Raw genomic sequence first — 24446 nt, forward strand, 5'->3', positions numbered from 1 at the left:
CAATGTACAAATATGATACTATTTTAAATCATTTCACAACTTGTTAAATCGTTAATGTGGCACTTATTTTGTATAATTAATCTACCAGTAGGGAAAAACTAAAAAGGGTTAGAGTTGGTGCATCTTCTTTATTATTTACATTTCTCCTTACATATTTATTTGTTTCTGAATTGAATTGAATTTTTATTATTTCCTTTATTTAACCAGATAAAACCCAATTGAGATCTAGATCTGATTTTCAAAATGGACATGAGTATTCTTATGGTTGCTAATCAGTAATCCTTAAGGAACTCTCAGCAGTCTTTAGTATTTTTGACTTGAAAAAGACAGCAATAGAAGAAAGGCAGAAGGACCAGAAAGGATACAGACAGAAGAAGGGAAGTGATGATGAAAAAAGCTACGTCTCACCTAGAGCCACGGTGCCCATTAGGAAAGGTTTCCCCATCTGACTGAAGTCACTGCTGCTCTGGAGGCCCACCTCAGAGCCCACTGCAAATGTCACCACCACCTGAGACACACACACTCACGCACGCACACAATGCAGAGTGGTAAAAAAAGTTAAAGAAGCATACCCAAAGCAGTCCAGCTTTGAGGAATTTGAATGGTCTTCAATGAAACTCTTCTTTAAAAAAAGAGGCAATCAGTATTAGGTAAATGTTAGAAAAAATTGTTCATTAAAAAGAACAACCAAGACAGAAATAAAAGTTAGAGAATCTCTAACTCTATAATTTTACTAAGTACCATGAGTTACAGATGTAGGATAGCAGACTGCTAACAAGAGAAAGGGATTATGATTAGAAATAAGGTCAAAAGGCAACAAATTAGTAAATGATAAATCAAATCAATGTAATCAATAAATGCAATTGACTCTTATCTACCATAAAATACTGAAAACAAACAAACATTTTTCCAACAGTGCATGTATGATTTATTAATAACTTGTTTCCCTGTTTGTTTTGTAAATGATTTAGTTTTTGTCTGAGCTAAGGTAATAAAAAAGATGACAGAAGTTTACTAATAATCTTAATTTACGTAAGAGACTCAAAAAGAAAGACATTATTAAAAGGAAGCTAGAGGAATTCCAGTTTAGAGTTTTCTACACAGCTAACATGTAGAAGAATGAGTTCTGGACAAATGACATACATGTAATATATTACATGTGCCTTAAAAATAACACTTCTCATCAACCCATGTCCTATAGCCAAACATAGTGGTGGCTGCAGTTCTTAATCAGAAACAGAGAGAATCAAGGTAAATGGTTTTCCAGGTTGAGGCTGGACTGAACATTGGATGCTTTCTATCCAATCTGACTGAATATGAGCTATTTTGCAAAGAAGAATGAGATTGGATTTTATAAAGTACTGACTCAGGGGGGCTGAATATAACACAAATCACATGTTTTATTTGCAAAATATTTGGGAAACAATTTTCTGTCTCTGTTGACAACTATGCGTTAATTTGTGTTGGTATATCACATAAAAATCCCAGTAGAGTGTATTGATGGTGGTGATTGTTATGGAGAAAAATTAAAAAGCTGAAAGATTGTCAATACTTCAGAAAGACACTGTTGCAGCAAAACATATGGCAAACAATGGGGAGGACAAGAAAATACAGAAAAGACTAACTAGGTAACTAGTTAGTTGAAATTAGATAGAAAATGTTATACATAATTTGGGGAAATTAATATTTATTACATTCAGATATAAAAATAACTTTTTTAAGAGTAATTTATATCTGGAACAGACTTGAAAAGATGTTTTAGAGATGGTTGTGTTCACTCTCTACTGGTGGGATTATTCCAGTTCTGTTTGGACGAACAGCAGAATCCGTTTCAACCACACAAACACACGCGCTCACTAAACCTGACTGTGCTGTCCTCCTCCCAGTGATCTTAGCACCCTGCACAAGGCTGCAGTGCTCCCCTGCTGTCATGGGAGCCAGTGGCATTAAAGGTTCAATGACAACTTTATTAGAGGTGAGAGTCTGGAATCCTAAGCAATTATTAAGCCTGAATAAATGTCACACTAATTATTTCCAGAAAGCCGTGAAATTGCGGTCGATTCTCCATGAATAATCTCCCCTCCAACACTGTTCAACTGCTTGGTGCATGAGAAAAGTGTGCGTGTGTGTGCGTGTGTGTGGAACAATGCAGCATTCTCATGTGTGGCTGATGTAATGACTAAAGCTACACTCAGGCCTATTTCACAATGACTTAATAGAGCTTCTACAAAGGTGCATAAACTTCATTTGGGTTCTCCTGTTATTTTATTTAGCTGCAGGTTTTTGTGTGAAGCAATCAGTCAGATGTCAGGCCTTAAGGAGCTGCTGGTGCAGCTCATCGATTTGGACGAAATTACAGAGAGAACAGAGCGCTGGAAAGAACAGAGGAGGAGAGAGGCGGAAAGAGGGGAATTCATTTTCACCAGGACGCAGGGGTCCCATAAGGCTGGGGCAGATGTGATTTTATTCTTTAATTAGCATGTGTAGTTTTTGCTAATCCCCAGCGAACGGGATGGAGCGCAACATGAGAGGCAGCTGAAAGTTAACTTCAGAACAAAGCGTTGCATAATGGATCTCCCAGATCCAGATGGATGGCGAAGACATGCTGGCAGGAAATGGAGGTAGGCAGCTTCACAGCTGTGTTTGGAGGAAAACGCTGCTGTCAGCCATCTCATCTGTCCAATCACAGGACTGGAATTCACATGTCTGAGGAATCACTATTGCTATGTTTACAGTCAGCCACAAACCTCACTGTGTTTTACTGGGATTTTATGGCAGCGCGTGACTGTGAAGTAAAAGGAAAATGATATATGATTTGAAAATTGCTTTTCAATAGAAACTGGAAATCTGTCGTTTGCCTTCAGTTTGAGCTCAGATTCAATGAAAAGAATCTGTGAAAGTTTTTCACAGTCAATCTAAATCTATGATCTAGACTTTGACTGGGCCACTAAATGCATGAACAAGCTTTGATCTAAATTACTTTTCAAGCCTGTTTTAAGCAAATTCCTTAATACTGATGAAAAATTACTTGTTCTATTGGCAAATTATTTCACTTGTGCCGAAAATGACTTGGTGAAATAATCTACAAACCCAGAACAGGAATCAAACCTATTAAAACAAAAAAATCCAGAGAAACTCCTATTAGTTTATACAGAGAAACTCTTACCAAACATGGAGAACCAACATCTAGTTTTATTACAACAATCCAGAGAAATCCATACTAGATTATAAATTACAGACTACTTCCATGTAGAGCATTTTAAACTGCTTTGTTGCTGAAATTATGCTATATAAATAAATTGACCTTACTAACGGGACGAGTACATTTTCATCAATACTAAGGAATTGTTTTAAAACAAGCTGCTACGACACAACAGCATGTTCCAGTTCCTGACAAATTCCAGCAACTTCACACAGCCATGGAAGAAGAGAGGACCAACATTCACAGGCCACAATCCAAACCTAATCAACTCATAGGACATGTGTTGCACTGCATGAGGCAAATGGTGGTCACACCATATATCAACTGGTTTTCAAACCCCCCAATAAAGCAAAGCGTCACATTTCAGAGCAGCTTTTATTGTGGCCAATAAAGGCGCACCTGTAAACAATCATGCTGTCTAATCAGCATCTTGATATGTCACGCCTGTGAGGTGGGATGGATCATCTATGCATCCTTTTATGCAGAGGAGACGTGATAACTGTCACAAATTTAAATCACATTTAATTTCAACATTATTTGAAATTATTTTGTGCATATAGAAAATGTTTTAGATTTTGAGTTCAGCTCATGAAAAATGGAAACAAAATCAAATGTGTTGCATATTTTCATTCGGTGTCTAAAGCTCCAAAAAATTAAATGTTGCATAATATTCCATCTTTAAAATTCTACACACCTCTTTTATGAAATGAGCTTTCCCAAATGAGAGGACTTTCACTTTTCATATGTCCTCTAACATTGTTTTCCTGCAGCTTATGCCCCTCATCAGTTCTGTTTATTCATTGACATGCTGGCAGATGAACGGATGCTGTGGGGATTAGTTACAAAGACATTGATTGTAGTGTTATTAAATCTTGTGCCGCAGGCGGCAGGAGAGTCAGCCGAGTGGTTTATACTGCAGCCATCAAACGACTTGGGGGACAGACGTTAGAGGATGACCACATCAAAAAAGAGCCTACATTCAAAGACGCCATCTCCTCAGATATTACCGTTTGACCGTGAAGAATAATTTCTATCCAGAACTTAAGCTGAAAGACGTCTTTATCATTAAAAATACCTTGAATAAAGTGAACAGTAATCACAGAGGATGTTAGTCTTAAACTGGTGGGTGTACATGCATAACTGATCAGGATCAGGGTTATGAAAGTTTTGGGGTTTTCGTTATAGTTCAGTTTCACTTCATTGTGACCTTTTGTTTGCTTAATTCAGTTAGTTCTTGAGAGTGTTTGCTCGTTTTTATTAGTTAGCATTACTTAAATATTAAGTTTTTGAAGTAATGCTTCAGTAACTGCATGTTATTGTTCAATAACATGCAGTAGTTTTAGATTTTTATACTGTGGTTAATTTTAGGTGCAGAATTCAAAGACTATTGTATTGTGATTACATTGATTGGGTGATGAATACTAAACAGAAGATATAATTTTCAACAAATGTATTTAATTATTGTTGAATAACCAACCTACTCTGATATTTTCTCCCAACTTTTGCCATTGTCATTTTTCAGATTAGCATTAGCGCCACCTGGAGGAGCATGAAGCACCAAAATTTACCCACAGCTAATGTAAACTGTTTGTGAGGGGTAAGAAATAAAAACATCAATTTCACATCAGGCTAATAAATAGATTCATGAACATGAAAATTATAGATATTTCTATAATTTCAGTAAGTCTTAGTTTTATAAACGCATGATATAGTTCCAGTTAGTTGTAATTTTCTACCATTAATTACCAATTTTATTTATTTAACAAAAATGTTTTCTTATTTTTAGCTTTGTTATTTTATTAGTTTTAGTTGATTGATCAGAAGGCAGCAGGATGCATGAGACCAACATCAGACTGTTCAGTAACATGCAGTCAGTGAGCCGCGTCTCCCCAAAGGATCTCCTGTCCTTGAAGAACAATGAAGAAATGGGACAGACTGCATCACACAGCCTTTTGAACAACAAACACACAAACACACACTCACCTCAACAGAGTCTGTGTCATGTAGGTGGTGGTTCAATTTCGCAGTCATTATTGACGCCTATTTTTTAACAGGAAACTGATAAAATCATCCTGACACTTCATCATGATGTACCTTCTCACGCGTGTTATTTTGGGAAGTAGTCAGCGTGTTTTTGCACCCTGTAGATGGAAATGTAAACGCGCGCATACCCCCCCTCCCCCCCCACACACACAGAGTGAAGGAACAGTGACCTGGAGCTAAGTCCCAAGCAGAAGGAGGTGCTAAGATTTAGAGGCTCAGCTGTGTAGCAGGGCACTGAGAGCTATTCCTTCTTCTGTGCATCAATATGAGTGAGAGCTGGTCAGGCAAGGCCGAGTGCTCCAGAATAAAACACACCACCGTCAAGAACCAGCCATTTATGACCCAGCAAATGGGATTTTTTTTCTGTTTCTGGTTGAAATATTAATGTTTCTATCTTGGTATACTTGCAAAGAAAACAATTTTCAGGCTCTTTAGTGTAGAAAGAACCCAGAGCCCAGCCCAACAGTCCAAAGAGGTTTACTAGAGGGCAACCTGGAAACACAAAGACTATCAACCCTGCTCACAAACATTCACACTTACAGGAAGGGTTAAAACAGAACATTAATGTTTTGGACTTTGGAAAAGAAACCTGAACACAAAGAAAAAGAAAAACAAAAGACACACACATATTGTCATGTTGCAATCTAGGATTTACATGTCAGACACGCAGCTATTGGATATTTTATTTGATGGGCCAATGCAAATTAGAACATAATTGAACAGTACAGAAAATAATGAAGTTTTTTTTTTTTTTTTGCTTTATTATTTACAATTAACATTCTTATTCTATGTAAAGGAATGTCTCTAAACCTAACTTGACTGAAGGTTAGGTTTGGTTTGCAGAGCAACATCTGACTGAACAACCAGACGCCTGGAATCACGTTCTCTGGGTTAATGAGACCACAGTGGACATTCTGTCCATATTCCACAGTTTGGGAAATAAACTCTGCATATCAACACAAACACCTCACAGCAACAGTACAGCACAGTGGTGGAGATGATTGTGGTTTGTTCAACAACCACAGGCTCTGCTATCCTTAAAGACACTGAATGACTAAAGTATTCTGCAGTCATGCTGAAGTTGGACTGAAAAAAGACTAGTCCAAGCAATGGATGAATATTGTATGAAGAGAAGTGGAACGATGTGGATGTGGAGAAGTGGAGCTGCTTCAGGTGATTATTGCTGCTACAAATTGCACTTAGATTGCTGGAATGTAGATTGTTTTTCACAATCTGCTGCCATTTTGGCTTTGTTACTGTAAAATAATTCAAAAAGAAGGACTGTGTTGTGTGTGTGTGTGTGTGTGTGTGTGTTTTTTGCTCTCTTGAGGTTAGACTGAAGTGTTTGATCTGCAAAAATCCAGCGGCTTCAAATGTCATATTGCAAGTTTCATTGAGATACTATGTCACAGCTACACAAATCATCACCACTGTGATGAACATTTCTTCTTGTTTTTGTTCATCTATGCTTTATTGGGCTTTTGGTTACAAACATATTGGTTGCAATTTGATATCAAAATAAAGAATTTAGTCTGAGTGGAGATTCTCTACCACTGCTTGTACTGCACTTCAGTAACCAATAAAGATTTGTCGATATAACAGCATTCAACAAAGTGTTGTGTTTCTCTGTTTTTTAACTACTGGTCCTAAAAATCTACTATAAAACAACATTAGAGTGGAAAAGCAGAGGCTGGACACAAAAGAGGTACAGGCACTGGTGATGGTGGTGTTGCCTAGTAACCTTGTTCTCAGTGGGTCTACTATGAACTGCATTCCTTCATTTAAATCATTAATCAAAGGGACACACAGATCCTGTGGCTCTTTTTCTGTCTTGTTAGTCCTGCTTTTCCATTCTAATATATTTTTAAAATAAGTAGTTTACTCTCAGAATGTGATCAAACAAATCCAGTCCTGTGCTTATTGATATTATTTATGTGAGCGATATGACACGATTGAATTAAAGCAGACTACAAAGATATTGCAGAACAATCTTTTTAATCATCTGTTGAAACTCACATAAATAATATTACCCTTATGGATACAAATTGAGGCACTGGCAGAATGAAACATCCCCGAGAAGAGCGTGCCATTTTGTACCAAACATTCTGATGTGAAATAACCAAAACCGCAAAAGGATAAAATTATAAAAACGTCTTCTAAAGGAAGTTAAATTCCCCCAAAAGGTTATCTGAGGAAACCAGCAAGTGGCTGACCAACTTTAAGATTTTAAAAATCAACTTTAAGATTTTAAAAATCAGTGACAATGTACATTTTGCAATGAAAGAGGTCAGTGAGTACCAAACTCCCTCAGAGGGCAGCACATCCACCTTTCAGTCTTGCAGCAAGTAGCACAGGTGCATCTTATGTAAAAAAAAAAAAAAAAAAAAAAAAAAAAAAGAAAAAAAAAGAGGGGGAACAGCAAAAAGCAAACAAGACATCACCAGAGTGGCAAGTAGTGCATATAATATAGAAGTTGATTTAGTTCGGAGAATCTTAGTATTTACTGTTCCGTTGAGAAGTTATGTACTTTTATGTCACAGTAAGGCCCTGGGCAATCGACTTGTTTAATAAAATAACTGGCTAAAAATAAAACAGCAAAACCTGTCTGGTCTAGAACAGTTATCAAGTTAATGCTAAGTTACCATAGGCAATATGTCTGGTGCAAGGATGGAAGTCAATGTATGCAAGTAGTGTGTTGTGCAGTAATAGATTTGATTTGACATGAATAACTTAAAAAAATGCCAAAGTCAACAATTAACAAAACTAATAATTTAGATACACATTACCAAGTCAGGGCACCACCTAATTATCATGAAATAATAGCCAATTACTTCTCACTCTCAGTAATTGGTGTATGAAGATGTGCCTGATAAGGCTTAGCTCATAAATAATAACAGATGAAAGATTAGGTTTCACTCTGATGTTTTCAAACAGACACATAGAGAATAAACACAAACAACTTGTTTCCAAAATAAAAGAATATCTTAAAAATACACTAGCTTCCAGATAACATCTTTTTTCAGTCAACAAATGAAGGTAGTTACATTCTCAATTAAACTATTGGAAAATGGAAGAAGAATCAAGACTAATGAAATACCAAAAGTAACAGTAAAAATGTAACAAGAATAAAACCAGTAACCAATAAAAGGATGAAATGTTATCCCAGTTTAACATCATTGTGTTTACTTAAAAACCAAGTTTTGCCTTGAAGAATTTTGAATTAGGCTAAATTAGCGAATAACTAAGATTAGTTTAAGACTAAATTATCTCCTCTTCACTCCTAGTTGGCGTTTGTGTGCCAGTATTCTGGCAACTTTTACCAATTCAACCTGAAAAACATTTGCTATTAGCTGACTTTTTGCAATGGTTCTTTTTATCTACATAAATTTTGGAGGTAGTAGGGTAGTGTGTCCTCTGTAGTGCAGACTGGTGAAATGATCAACAGACTATCAAAAGGTGCATCAAAATCCACACTAAACTTCTCCCAAAGTAAACAAGATGTGAGATGTTTGCCAACATGTTGCATCTGTATTACAGCAGCAGCAGCAGATGTTGCAGCTAGCTCTACAGCTCTTTCAGACTGTAATCATCTGGGATGCAATTGTGTTAAATGGACTCTGGCCCATACCCAAAGATTTCTCTCCAGAGCTCCCAGTGAGCCACTGACACTTCAAAATGATGACGAGCACTGACCTGGAAAAGCTCAAACCAGCAAATACACAGTGGAACTCAGTATGTCTGACAACTTCTGCATGACAGGACAAGTGTTTCCATCCATTTTCCCAGCATGACCTCATACCGGAAGAACGACAACATTGCATTTCTCAAGAAATGAATGAAGGACGCACAATAAAGAAGGCACCTAAGGCACCCAAGAGAAAGTTATAAAGCAGAAACAGTGGAGCAGAGAGTATTTTTACAAGAGTTAACTCTCTTATGCTAACTCTTGTGTTTGGATCTTCAGGGATACAATAGCATTTAGCAATATGCTAGGATTTTTCAGCTTTAGTAGCTCTATTTTCAATCAAATATTTTACATATGTTTTTTTTATTTTTTATTATTTTGTGAATAGCCAGGTTTCCAAGAATAAATCTGCCAATGAGTGAATCTGTAAATACTGAGCCTTAAACCTCAAGTAGGGTCCACAGTAAAGTGTGGACTCTGTTACATTTCCTTCACAATAACTGATTTGTAGAAAGATATAAATGGTTGCTAACCTTCAGCTGATGTGTGGTACTCCAGGAGTGCTCACAAACCAAAACCCTGATTTGTTAAACTCCTGATGTATGCTATTGATAGACTCTAGCATTGACCATCTGACTTAATATATCATACGAGTATACAATGTAAATAGTAAGAGAGGTAAACACATTTAAATTAGCCTGGTTCTGATACCACACTTAAGGAAAACTAATTCTGCACCTTTTACTTGTGACCACCAATGAATCTAAAATATTGTAATCAGTAGCTCTCTTGCATATATTCAAATTACCTTAAGTGACTCTCTGTGCTTTGTACAGAGTGCGGGCTACATGCTTCAGTATGGGACACTCGTTTGTGAAGAGATGTTTTCTCTAATTTCCCATGAGGGCCGTGTTGCATAATGTAAACACCAGCCTGGTAAGAGTGTGGGAGAACATCCATTTATATATAGTCTTGTTTGTATTAGGTTCTTGTCTTTGGATGAATATTAAAACACTGCATGAATAAAATGTTGTATGGTGCACATAAGTTCAAGGGACATAAATACTTTTGCAAGGAACTTGATAAAATAAGAACATCAGGATTAGCTCACTTCTTCTTTATGGCAAATTATCAAATTATTATAAGTCAGTTTTATGACATCCACATTTTTTTAAAATCTCCATTTAGACAGCTTGACCCTTCTGCTTCTCTTCTGAAAGATGTTTGAGTTATCACCAGAACAATTACCATGAAAAATGCTTTACTAACAACATTAGGTAGAATTACCGTAACAATGAGCAGAATTCCCTTCAGGAGGGTGAGCAACGAGGTGATGGGCTGAATGACTGTGTGGCCAAGTAAGATGGCAAGGGACAGAATCCAGGTGAAGGCGGGGATCACATAAAAGTGTCTGTGGAGACATAGAAACACATGGAGAAATCCTACCTGTTAGCTTTAATAAATCACACGTCTGCTTTCATTGAGGGAGAAATATTTAGCCCAACATGCTGTTGCCATGGAGATCCAACAAACAGTATCCTTCCAAAACACATCTTGGCATCTTTGTTCAACGACTGATTTTTTTTTTTTTTAAGAATTTATTATTGATTCGTTTTACGGCTGCTTGGAGTGACACATTTAAATGAGTGCCGAATTGTTTGAGTTGCACTCAGGTAGGTTCATGCTGTTCAAATAGCAGCTCTGTTTTTCTTAAGTAATTCTGACATTTTGACAGAAGCATATACTTTAAAGCTAAGAAACCCAATAGACAATTCAATTTCAACATTTGAAAAACAGCTGCTAATGTTTACTCAGATTATATGAATTGTTTGATGATCTGAAATATTAAAATTGCACAAAAGAGCCAAAAAAACCTACATGGGAGCAACATGTTCAACAAAGACCAACAAGGTATTTCTTATATAACATAAAATATGAAGTAGAGAAAAAAATATTAAAAAGTAATGCGGGTGGTATTAACAAGAGCTAAATTACTAAATTCACCATCTGTAGAGATAAGGCTGGGCTTGGTTTCATCTTAATTAAACACATGAGATTTAACTGATATTTGTGGGTTAAGGATAGTTTTCTAATCCTCTTATATTTTAGGCTCGAGGGAAAATCCTGACTTTTTAAATTCTAAAACTCGCTTAAACTAAGGTTAAATCACAATGAAGTGAATGCTGAGGTGAAATGACTCTCAGTAAGGCTGTAAATCCTCTGCAGCTCAGTGAGGTTTGTGTCCAAGGCGCCCACCACCCTGCGAAGGCCATTCTGCACACAAACCTGCAGCACTCTATTGACTGCAGTATCCTGGAAGCAGGGGGAAGATGGTTTATCCAAAGGAGGCCTCCCAAGATTTTTTTTCACTCCACTAACCCTGCCTTCCTACTCCCACAACAAATCGCTGCATCTCCCCTGGCGCTGAGCGTGCTGATAATGAAGCACCCAAGCGTGCCAATGAAGCAGTCCGACCGTCCCGCAGAGTGTGAATAATATTATTTGGGTAAAGGATTTACTGGGGCATGACAAAATAAATTAGCCCTGTTAACTGATAAAGGTAATTATAGGCCTGGGAGGGAAAGAGGAGGTGTGAATTGAGGGGAGAGACAGCAATCACCAGAAGAGACCCAAATAATCCAACTGTGAGTTTAAACAGTGCAGCATTCTGGCTTTTACTCTACTTCTGTGGAGTATTCCTTCAGTTTAATCACTGTAAGCAACATCAACTACTGTGAGTAATGCATTGCATAAAGGTTTTGCAGAAAAGAACAAAAGCTCAGTAAGCCAACAGAGGGAGCAACCTAAACAAATATCTTATTCTGTTCTTAGTCAGTCCATCCATCCATCCATCCATCCATCCATCCATCCATCCATCCATCCATCCATCCATCCATCCATCCATTTTCTTCCGCTTATCCGGGGTCGAGTCGCGGGGGCAGCAGCTTCAGAAGGGAGGCCCAGACTTTCCTCTCCCCAGCCACTTCTTCCAGCTCCTCCTCCTCCTCCGTCTTGGGAACGTCCCAAGACGTTCCCAGGCCAGCCGAGAGACATAGTCCCTCCCGCGTGTCCTGGGTCTTCCCCGAGGCCTCCTCCCGGTGGGACGTGACCGGAACACCTCACCAGGGAGGTGTCCAGGAGCCATTCTGACCAGATGCCCGAGCCACCTCAACTGGCTCCTCTCGACGTGGAGGAGCAGTGGCTCTACTCTGAGTCCCTCCCGGATGACCGAGCTTCTAACCCTGTCTCTAAGGGAGAGCCCAGCCACCCTGCGGAGGAATCCCATTTCGGCCGCTTGTATCCGGGATCTCTTTCTTTCGGTAATGACCCAAAGCTCATGTCCATTGATGAGGGTGGGAACGTAGATCGACCGGTAAATCGAGAGCTTCGCGTTTTGACTCAGCTCTCTCTTCACCACGATGGACCGGTACAGCGCCCGCTTCACAAGCTGTCCCAATCCACCTGTCAATCTCCCGCTCCCTTCTTCCCCCATTCGTGAACAAGATCCCCAGATACTTAAACTCCTCCACTTGAGGCAGGATGACCCCCCTGACCCGGAGAAGGCACTCTACCCTTTTCTGGCTCAAGACCATGGCCTCGGATTGGGAGGCACTGAGCCTCATCCCGGCCGCTTCACACTCGGCCGCGAACCGCTCCAGTGAGAGCTGCAGATCATGATCTGATGAAGCCAACAGGACCACATCATCCGCAAAAAGGAGAGATGCAATCCTAAGGCCACCAAAACGGGCCAAATGCCAAATACCAAATACCAAATACCAAATTCTTAGTTCAATACAGTAAAAAATATCCCTGTGTTTTCACATAGCACTGCATCAAACGATCCAAACCCTATGAACAACCTACTTACTTACCTATTGTGGTGTTGCTGCACCAAGAACCACTGAAGGAAACAACACCAAAACATCTGAGAAAACTGAGCACAACTTCTTTCTTCACAAAATGGAATCAAAAATGGAGTGTTCTGAGATTTTGGCGGTAGTAGGATTTCTCTTGTGTCTTTGGTAAAAGACCAAAAGTCATCTCTTCCTAGAGCTTTGGAGCGTGATGTCACTGCTCTAGTCGGAGGGGTATCAGCGCCATCTTTGGTGTCCATAAACATTAACCGACAAAAACAACAGTCTCGCAAATATTTTTTAATCCAAGTTACCTAAAATAATTTAGCCATGGTACGAACTTGCTGCGTTATTGCCTGTAATGTCCGATCACACGACTGAAACTGTAAAAAGATGGAAAACGGACTTTCGTGTCACTATTTTCCTGCTTGGAAACAATGCGAGGAGGCTCAGCTGTCGGAGCTAACGAAAAGAAAACAAATGTCCTTGTATCAGCGGTGAGACGCTGATGTTACGTTCTCCAAAATCCCCAGATACCTACAAGTTTGCCCCAGACATTTCTATTCTTTGCTTTGTTGGTTTTGTGTCCATTTTTTGCTATGATTTTGTCCGAGTGTACTCACGTTCAGTTTCTGTTGAATTCATTTAAGTGGGTCAACCTTGTTTAGGTCGGGCTAATATTGTTTAGGTAGCATAGTCCGAGTTTAGTCAGTGGACATTGAGGTTCTTACATTATTGTGAAGTAAACTATTTTACTAGTGTTATCAGATTTATAGCTTTAATACTGATGTGTGTTCTGATATGTCCTCTTAAAGGCAAACCGACGTATGAAATGGATGAGCTCAATCCTGACTGGGTTCTAGCACTGAATATGGGTCACTGCGAGGTAAACGCCACAACGTCGGACCGACATGGTCGTCAAGTAAAGAGGCGATACAGCAAAACCATGGTGGATCAACAAGTTAAAGAGACGGTTTTCATTATTTACCCCAGAAGAGGTAAATGATGAAAACACAGTAGCGGAGACAACAGAAGAGGAGCAAGTTGGAGAGGCTGAGGAGGAAGAAACCCCAGGAGAGGAGCTCAGCAAGGCTGCAGACTTTGAAGAGGAACAGGAACCATTTGTGTTGAAATGTGTGTACATTTAGAAGTGGCTGTTTTCTCTCATTCAATAATTTAATGTATTAAACATCCATGAATCGTTTGATTCAAACACTTCAAGTTGCATGTAAACAGGTGAAGAAATGATTCACATTTTAAGTAAAAATTTGATATTTAAATATTTCAGGTAATAAATATACATGTAATGAAAGATTATATTTTTAAATAAATATTTTATGTGATTAAAGTAAACAATTATATAATCAGACATCTGTCAGGACACTGGGTTTTTGAGTTTGTTTTACTTTTCATTTTATTTAGCTTCATGTTTTAATTCACTTTAGTTTAGCCCTTCATGGTCCTTTTGATATTATTAGAGGTATTTAGTGTAGTTAGAATTATATTATTGCTTTTCCTTGTTTGTCTGAGTCCATCTCAAGCCTTCTTTAATGACTATAGTTTAATTATATTTTATCCCTCTAGTTATTTCTTATTTCAGCCTCCCTGCAGGGTTTCTAGTAATGTTTATTTCTTAGTTTGATCACCATAGGTTCGGTTATTCTTGCATGTCTGAGTCTCTATCTTTCTTTAGTAATTCTAGTTGGGTTATTTCTTTGTTTAGATCTTCTAGTTTCTCCAGCTCTGTGTTTCTTAGTTCTTATTGCTGTTAGATCAGCCTTGTTTCTATTTAGGTTTGGTTATGGTTTCATATCTTTCTCTCCAAGTTCATCAGGTTTTCTTTACTCTTAGTGTCTTTTGTATTAGAAGTATTTTTCAGTTCCCCGTTTCCTCCCGTTTGTGTTCCCAGCAGATCTCCTTAGTTTCCCTGTGCCACCTTCTCCCCAGCCCTCAGCAGCTCCTGTGCCAAATTACTCACACCTGCTGTCACTCTTCTCATTTAGGCCATTGTTCCATTACTTAAGCTCCTCTTTTTCAGTCACAACTCGCCAGTCCGTCTTGTTATCCTGCTCACCACGTTGCCAGTTGTTACCGTTGTTATCCCTAATGTCTCCTGTTCATTGTGTTTAGGATTTCCTTGTTTTCCCTGGATTTTGGATTTAGTTCGTTTATTTTGTTCATTAAAATAACATCCACATTAAGTACGTCTATTGCCTGCTGCGTTTGTGTCCACCGCCACATCATGACACAAACCAGATGAAAGAGCCCATCTTTAAACATTTAATGTGTAACTAAACAATAAAGGTGACACATTTTATGAAATAGATCACGCTTGAATAAATATTTGTTGTATTTAACATATTCCATGTAAGTGAATATGTAATGAAATAGATCCTGTCCTAGAATTTTATGCAATTGAACATTACAGGTAACAAGTGATGATCATCTGAGGTAATACATTTTATGAATATTTTTTTTAAATATTTTTTAAAATATAATTTTGGTTAAATTAAAAAGGGTTCAAAATGGAATAAAAATATGCCTAATCTATATAGTTTAGTAGAATAATTTCACACATATTTTGAATTAATAGGTCACATGATCTAGAAGCTATTTAAGAAAAATACAAAATTTTGACTCAAGAAATAGCTAAAAATATAAAAAAGTGTTAAAATGTAATAAAGGTGAGTGTGCCTCATCTATACAGTCTAGTAGAACAGTTTCACACATATTGAGTTAATGTGATACGATGTTTGATGAAAACATTTCATATTAAAATTTAAATTATTGAATATGACTTAAAATTTTAATAGATGATAGTGTGCCTCGTGTAAAAGCATGAATGACCACTTTTTTGTATCAGTTGATCACATGACAAAGAATTTATTTACAGGAGTGTTCAGAAATTGACGGTCCCTATGTGAAACTCCGAGCGCTCCGGGCGCAGTAAAGAACAGCTGGCCGAAATTAGCGTTCATAAATCGGATCAACCTTGAGCTGAACGTCCCTTACTCCGCGGAGCGCGGGATATCCAGTATCCAACTTGAAAACAACTTCACTGCGTTCGGTAACACAATGAAAACACCGGTGTTCTGAATAGTTTGTTTTGGTCTGTGGACACCAAAAATGGCGCAGAGCGACGTAAAACGTCATACGCTGTGACATCAGCTCCAAAGCTCTATTGCGCTGGACTCGCACGTTTGTTTTGATTGTATTTACCCAGAATGCCCTGCGCTGTAGATCACTTTTTACTTTGGGAGCGGTCTCTGGTTCAAATATGCATTTGAACCACACCAGAGTTCACTTCAACTGAACCAAGAACCAAGGTTTGTAGAAGGAACAGAGTTTGCATTTTTGGTTCGAGTTCACAATCACAGCTCCCTAAACACACCGGAATTTCTAGATAAATAAACTGGAGTACAACTAACATGGACTAAACACAGTCTAAGTCAGTGGTTCTTAACCTTTTTTGAGGTACCGAAAGCCCCAGTTGCATATGCGCATTCACCGAACCCTTCTTAACATTCTTAACAACCCCCCTCCCCGACACACAAAATACTTTGCGGTATTCCGATTTAGTAATGTAATTATATTAGCGGTGTAACCACCCCCACACCACTAGAGGCAGTACCAATCCCGAAAAGATGCGACTACAGAGCAGATTTAGACTATAAAATTTGGTAAAAACTGTGAGCTTTGCTGAAGTAATTAAAGACAAAAGTTCATATCCATGCTGACAGTGGAGCTCCTTCAATCAGTGCTCCTCCGCAGCACTGATTGGCTAAGCAATATAACGTGATCCTCTGGAGCAAGTGATGGCAAAGCGGGGCGCGTCATCACGACTTTACACAAGTGTGTCTTCAGCAGAGGCTCCGCTGAACCCCTGAGACCGACTCAATGAACCCCCGGGGTTTGATCAAACCCAGGTTAAGAACCACTGGTCTAAGTTGATGTTTTGAATCAGGAAAAATGGGATGCGTAAGGGTTGAACTCCATCAAGGGTTGAAGATCCTTTACATCTCTTCCCAAGTTCACCTATGTCCACTAGGTACATTTTTCTGAAGGAAAATGCATCTAAACTCATGAATGTAGTTGAAAAGTAAAAGATGAAAAGCAGCATCACCTAAAAACCTCATCAAGATGCGGAGCAGCAGGTTTCCGACCACAGATTCAAAGAAAGTAAGCCCTGACCCACCCGAATACAGGCTGACCCAGCTGGCTGCAGGATGCTGGAACATGTACAATGATTAGTTTTTTTCTATTACTAAAATAAAGATGTCAGATCTAATTCTATGGATGTCAAGCAGTGACATTTCAGTCAGGCAGGTTATGCATATGCGAGCAGGAGCTCTGTTTATGTTCATGTATAATTCCAACAAAAGACAACTTTTAACGACCAGGTTTAATTTGTTCTTATGTCTAGTTTAGTCTTTGAGATGGTTTCATGTCTAACAAGCACGGTTCCATTCAGATACATTTGATGTAGCCGCATGTCTTTAAACTTTGACATAAAAGCAGTTCTTTCTATCAACATCTGAAGCAGCAGGGTCTATATGTAGCATACGACACAGTCATTTGCTTTGCCCAAATTTAGCATCTAATTTCAGCATCAAACATGTCTCTGATGGTTATCTTCAAACACTTTTTGAAGTGCCTAAGTTCCTGTTCTACAGCAACAACTCACAGAACAAACATTTACAGCAACATGACATTCAAAGTAACACCCGCTAATTAAAGTCCATTAGCACAGAGATGAGATGCAGATTTGTTTTTTTCCTATCATAATGGAAAATAAAATAAAACCTCAATGGTATAGTTTCCTCCCATCTCTAGTCTTCCAAAAGGGCATTTGCTGAGTTTTACAAGCAATTTCATGCAACTGCTTAGAGCATTCCTCCTTACTGGAATATCATCATCATATCTAAGGGTGTGTTGTCTTTTTATTTGCAATGGGATCTTTGCAATATACAATTATATACATGTTTTTGAACAACCAAGGAACCAAAATATAGCGAGAGAAACACAGCAGGATCATCCTGGTGAAGAGATAATCAACTTTCGTTTGTCCACAGAAATTAGGAATTTCAATATGGTTTCACCTTCCTCTTAATGTAAATACATCTTTAATATAATATACACAATTTATAAAGTATAAAGGATTTAACAAATCAGGCCTGACTGCGGCTCCCTCAAAGTCCTAATCCCAAGCAGAAAACGTTTTTAATTTCCGCCCATATGCTGGAACGAGTGAAACCACACAGTGAAAGTCCTAAAGTTTAAAAATGTGTCCCTTAAAACTTTGTAGCAGCACTGAGGAAATATTTCCCACATCTGTTCACATAGGCAAGCTCTAAAAGTCTATTTTTGCTGTGACAACAAAATCTCCTTTCCCTTTCATACAGAGAGAAAATGATGTGAAATAATTTTTAGATGGATACAAAATTTTCTTTTGACATTTTTGCCTCATATTTGACTTTCTACAAAGGATTACATTTAAACAAGCAACCCTTGTTTAAATGTAAAGTATATATATATATATATATATATATATATATATATATATATATACCCTACATTTAAACAATACTTCTCTGTGATGCTATTTACATTCGTTCTTAGGAGCGTTTCACTGAAAAGCAGTTAGTATGATAAGCTCAGCAGATGCGTACCTGGCACGCTAAGTTTGATCTGCTGGTTTTACCGCTGTACAATGGCTGCTGGAAAATTAAAATATTGATCGGCTGCCATGCAGAGCATGTGTCATTATATTTTCCTCCAGTCACATGGAACAGGGCTACACATGTTCATCTCACTTTTGCTTGCAATCTCCCTGCAATGTTCCCAAAGGAAGTGTAGGATTGTTTCACAACTATTCTATATTTTCATAATTAATTTTCCTAATGCAGTCCTGATTCCAGTAATAGATGTATTTTGTTTTTCGAAGTCAACCAAAAATGTTTACAGGAAAAATGTAGGGGTGCACCAATAATTCGCCTTGACTATTCCTTTGTTTTGGGAGATCGGCGATCAGCTGATCCATGAGAAATCAATCTTATCCCCTGATTTTCTCTACCTCTGCTAAGGTCTGAAAATCAGCCACTGTTCCGTTTTGCTCTGCAAAAGAGCAGACTGACCAACCCGCCATCCGAGTTACATCTTCATATGGGCAGTTGACGATAGTCACCACACTGCTGCCAATCTAGTGGTTTTGTTGTTATGCTAAGGAACTTTTCAGGCAGTAAAAGCATCAACAAAAAAATGGCACTGACCAAAATCTGAATGAGCGGGTCCGGCTTTTTGTAAGATCAGCGATCGGCCAGAAAACTGCAGTAGTCGCACCACTAATAAGATGTACATTTCTTTGTAATTGAAAACTCCAGTGAACCATAGAACTCTACCTATTTTTACCCTGCACGGCTGCTTTCACACACAGTGAAGGAGAGCAGAGAATCTCAAAAGTATATGTGCTGCTTAAGCTGATTAACACTAAACTGGAAAAGAAATTCTATTAGAGATTTAAGAGGATGCTGATTAAGTGACTACAGTTTGGTTTTGGGTTTCATAAAATGCTACTTAAGTCCAGCCAGTACACATTAGTCACATCGTTCTTAAATTCAACTCACCTGATACCAAGAAGAACAGCAAAAGCCTCGCTGCCAGCCAACACATAGCTAATTCCAATTGATATACTGTAAGTAAAAACAAAACAACAATCAGAACAGATTGAAAGAAAATAGAGAAATATATAGGAAAATGATCAGGTATCAAAGCTTTTAGAGAAGAGCTCCTTTATTGAACAAAACAGATTTTGCATGATCAAAGTGTCTGAAAGATATGAAGTGATAAGAGATTTAGTTTTAAAATCACTTCCTGTTTATAAAGCAATGCCTTTATCCTCCACAACTGTTCCAGTTTAGGTTTTTCAAAACAAAGGATGCCTTTGGGATAAGCATTGGGATCTTCTCTTCATGTGCTCCTCGAATATCACACTCTGAGAAGCAGCAATTCCAAAACAATGTGCATGTCTTCATAAAGAGGAATGGCGTGACAAGTATCAGAGTGGAAGGCTTTTATAGTTGGTTTCAAGACAGGTTTTAACAATTGTTCACTCCTTACATGTTAAAGCTCCTGTAATCTCTTAACAGTTGGTTACTAAGACTGCAGATCTATCGCTAGTTTCTCCACACATCTAAGGGCTGAAGTACACCCAAGCTTTTGATTCTGCTCACTTTCAAACCGTTCAAAGGAAATACTAAACAGACGTTTTCAATCTAGAAGAAAAAAAAACAATCTACATCTACAAACCAAAGACCTTTGAAAAGAAGAAGTTATTGCAAAAGTTTTAATTTAATGCTAATTTGAACTAAGATATACTTTGTCAAAAAATAATTAATACAGGAAGAAAGAAAGAAAATGTGTATGTCTAATAATTTTTTATTGTAGCAATCATTCTTGTTTAGTCCTCATTAATAGGTGCCACAGTAATAAGGAAAATTCTTCTATGGGCTGAGCAGCAGAGTTGTGTGTGGGAGTTGTGCCCAGTAAAAACCTACTAAATCGTCTCTGTCAATGCCAAACAGCTTAATCTGCTAAATGCTCTTGTTTGGTATGATTTACTAAATTGGATGGAATAAGTTTGATGAAACAAAACGTACTGCCAATTTAATTATTTGTCTAATACAGCAGTGTGTGTAAGAACTGTAGGGATTAGCACTGACATCCCAGATGACAGAGTTATGAAGTTAAAAGCGCAAGTTCAAGCTGGGAGACTCCGCCTCCTCCGTTTCGCCCATTGCTGCGTCATGCTCGTCTCCAACCTCAGGGCTGGTCCTCACCCGGCGTGTCCAATTATCAATCAAGCTCTGCATATAAGGATCCACACCCACGCCGCCAGCCGCTTTCCAGCTGAGTTCAACCCTCCACCTCCCCTTCTCCACCCGCATCCTTCGGCTCTCCAGGATAGCACCCTTTCCCAACCTCCACCACCAGTGTCAGGCCCTGGGAGGAGAGCATCCCTAATCAGCTTCCGGGATGTTCACCTGAGTTCACAGCAAATCAGAGCTCAAATCAGCCCGGGGCCCGAGCGCCAATGAACTGTTATTCATTCCTGTCATTAAATTTTTTAATGGTTCCTTTTTCTCCGTCTCAGTCTTTCCAGATTGAACTGTCCCAACAGTTTGAGATGTGGGATGATTGCTGGTTGCAGAATCTCATCTTATTACCAACAACCTTCCAGAGCACTCAGGTCTTCTGGTTCTGGTCTACTCTGCTCTACTCTCTTCCTTGAAAACTGTTTAACAGCTGAAACTACGAGTTCCTTCAAATCAAGGCTAAAAACACACCTGTGATTCAACTGGTTTGCAGTTTTCTGCAAGTTCGATATAGATTGGTGGTGCATTGAAGCTGAATGCTGATTCTCCATATTTGGTTCTGGTCATGTAAATCAGTGATTCTTGAGAATAGGGACAGAATGGGTGCAAATTTTCCCAATTTTTTTTTATTTTTATTATTTCGCAACCTTATGTATGCAAATATGACAAATAATGTTTTGGATATGTAAAGATGCTAAGGTGCAGGCTCCCAGTTGCAACATTTTTTTAAAAATAAAATTTAAATCACCATCTGACAAAAGTAAATATAAAATATTTTTTTAATGTCCCTATTAGTGATATTTTTACTCAGTTTTACAGACAAATGCTTCTCAAGAAACAAAAGAAATATTATTTAAAACAAAAAACAACAAAAAGTCCATCTGAACGAGTTGACAGTGCATGACGGAGTTGACACAGAACTGAAGGTGGTGACAAACTAGTGAGTAAAATGAAAAACTTGATACATGTGAAGTAATGCAATTTATGTAAAATACATTAAAATGAATTAATCACACATTTAAGTTAGGTTTGTCAACAATTTTACTGAAAGAGTCACAAAAACTGATGGAGTTGACATCTGATGGAGTTGACAAAAAGCCAAACTACCTCAATTTATATGTTATTCTGAAGGAGGTCATATTGTAGCTCATCAGGTCCATGACATCTTTACAGTATACTAAAATTAAGCATTTATTTCACAAAATTTCACCAAAGTTTTGTAAATTGTTAGTTATGGTGTTGACACATCATGGTTGTGAGTAGCAATTTAGGAATAAAACAGAAGAAAAAACTAAAAAATAACATAAGCTAACCAGAGCTAACTAGCCCTCTTAGTAAAGGAAGAGAAAGGAAGAGGTCATGGGGTCCTCAGAAGTTCTGGTGCCCCCAAATAATGCCTTATTTTTTAACATTCTATTCATGTCTGACGGTGTTGAGAAAAACTTGGGACAAATTTCAGTGGAGTTGGAAAATATATAAAAATGATTTTTAATTTAACTTATACTTAATAGTCATAATACATTATCTTAGTATTTATTTAATTGTTTTAAACTGTTATAATGTGTTAAGTTCTGCTCCAGGACAAGGGCTTTTACAGGCATCATCCACCTACTACAATTTTTATAATATTCAGCAAACACCAGGAAAATATATACTGCTCAAAAAAATAAAGGGAACACTTAAACAACACAATATAACTCCAAGTAAATCAAACTTCTGTGAAATCAAACTGTCCGCTTAGGAAGCAACACTGATTGACAACGGGGACCCTCGTCGGGTCAATCAGTGTTGCTTCCTAAGTGGACAGTTTGATTTCACAGAAGTTTGATTTACTTGGAGTTATATTGTGTTGTTTAAGTGTTCCCTTTATTTTTTTGAGCAGTGTACAATGTTGTGCTCACAGGTAAACAGGTTAGTTTAATCAGATATTTGAAAAAATTATATTTTGTGTATATTTTATTCAAATTTTGTGCTTTATCCATAGGACTTGTTTTGTCCCTATTCTCAAGAATCACTGAAATAAAAAAGAATCAATAAATATTCAGACAGACTTGTATCAGAAACCTGTTGATGGGTACAAAAACAATGTGCCTTCAAGTTGTAAAAACAACAACTTTATTGGAAGTTTAATCAAACAATTTTGATCATGTGAGAATACCAATCCACATAAATATGCTTTTTTTAGATGTAAATACATACAATCTTTTATGTAAGAAGATTTCACTTGAGAATAACAGTTGAAGTCCCAAAAAACCAAGAATAACACTGTCTGACATTTCTTCCGACCCACAAGAGCCTTAAAATGTCCTTCAGTGAGCCGTTCCAATTTGCAACCTAATCGGATGTCACAGCTGGATCCGAGGGGAATTATCTGGCCTCCCAATCTTTATCTCCACCCACAGGTTGACATTGTGCCTTATTCACTGTGTCTCAGAGTAACTTCATATTTGACCTCTACTTGTTCAGTCTATAAAACAGAGTGAAGTCCCTGTTTGGGCAGTAACTAGAGCACTACACATTTAATCACATATTTCAGTCAACTAGAGACTTGACCCTTCATAGTATATGGTTACATTTTAATCAGTTGGCTTTATAAAGCAGCCTCAAGTTAACTAGGCCTTGAGGATTGAATTTATAGACCCCCCGGTTTAAAATCAAATATGAAATAGCCTTTATAATAATGGGAAAGTTTTATATTTAACCTGCTGTTACACTATTTATCCCGTCGTGTATGCAGGCGTAATAAAACAAAAAAAATGTTAGGTGGTTTTAAAAATGAGAAAATGAAGGGGACTATAGATGGACAAATGAATCATACCCATCAATGTACATGGCATGTGTTTTGGGATCAAGGACAGTGGGAAGGTTTTTATTTATTTTTTTATTACAGTCTCATTTTGTTGTTTTGAGAAACAACTGACCTAGAGATGAAGGCTTGGGAATAAAATGTTAATGCTCCATAAGTGCTTAAAACAGAAGTTGTCAAATAATTATTTGTCAAATGAATCGAAAGTAAGTCATGTGTCACTTTCAAGCATCTAGAAACCAGGTGAGTAAAGCACCTGTAAACAATAAAATTAGATTGATGAGTGTTATTATTGCATCATTCTGTATTTTAGCTGCAGTTGCATCAGTTCTGCAGCAGAGCTGCACAGGCCATCTGAGAGCTGCAGCCTCCCTAAGCTGATGAACATTACATATATCCTACAACCTTATTTTTTATGGCATAATACTTCCCTATGTCACTGACAGGAACGATGGCCAGGCAATAGAATATTGATTGCCTGCATTGATCAATGTAAAGCCCCAAAAATTTATGAAATTTAAATTGTTTTATCCAAGCTTTTATTGTAATGAAAATATAATTGTAATGTGAATCAGGCACAGATCTTGCAGTTCATGTGCAACAAAAACTAGACCCTTCTCAAAGATCCACAGTTTCTCTGCTAGACATGAATGACTGTTCCTCACTGCTCTTGTTTGGAGCTAGCATTATGCTAGTTACTGCTCATTAGAAAACGATCAGGATTGTGATCCTGTTACTTTGTTCTGGTCTGCCTGCAGTGCATGTGGATTGGTATTTCAGTGAAGCATCTTCATGGTGGGCGATATTTAAAGACCACTCTATAGTTCCCCAATTCTCAACTACTCTCTATCAAAGCATATTATTTGTGATAATAGAAGGAATAAACTTTGTAAATAGTCTTGCCTTTTAGAGTTGAAATCTTTAGCATTGCTATATTGATGAACTTACGGTTTATGGTGTTTTACTTCTGCCTCCAGGACAGAAT

At 37.8% G+C, this 24446-nt stretch overlaps 1 protein-coding gene across 1 annotated transcript in view; it reads right to left on the minus strand.

Annotated features, from left to right (window-relative positions):
* The window catches only part of LOC103464024 (uncharacterized), a 76244-nt gene that overhangs the window by 34749 nt on the left and 17049 nt on the right, over nt 1–24446 (minus strand). Inside the window, exons 7-9 of the mRNA XM_008407819.3 lie at nt 19408–19473; nt 10218–10341; nt 409–508 (exon numbers count right to left, since the gene is read on the minus strand). Of these exons, the coding sequence (XP_008406041.1) occupies nt 409–508; nt 10218–10341; nt 19408–19473 (290 nt within the window). The remainder of the gene's footprint in view (nt 1–408; nt 509–10217; nt 10342–19407; nt 19474–24446) is intronic.

The sequence above is a fragment of the Poecilia reticulata genome, chromosome 4, assembly GCF_904066995.2.
Source record: "Poecilia reticulata chromosome 4, P_reticulata-male-v2, whole genome shotgun sequence".
In the NCBI taxonomy this organism is placed as follows: Eukaryota; Metazoa; Chordata; class Actinopteri; order Cyprinodontiformes; family Poeciliidae; genus Poecilia; species Poecilia reticulata.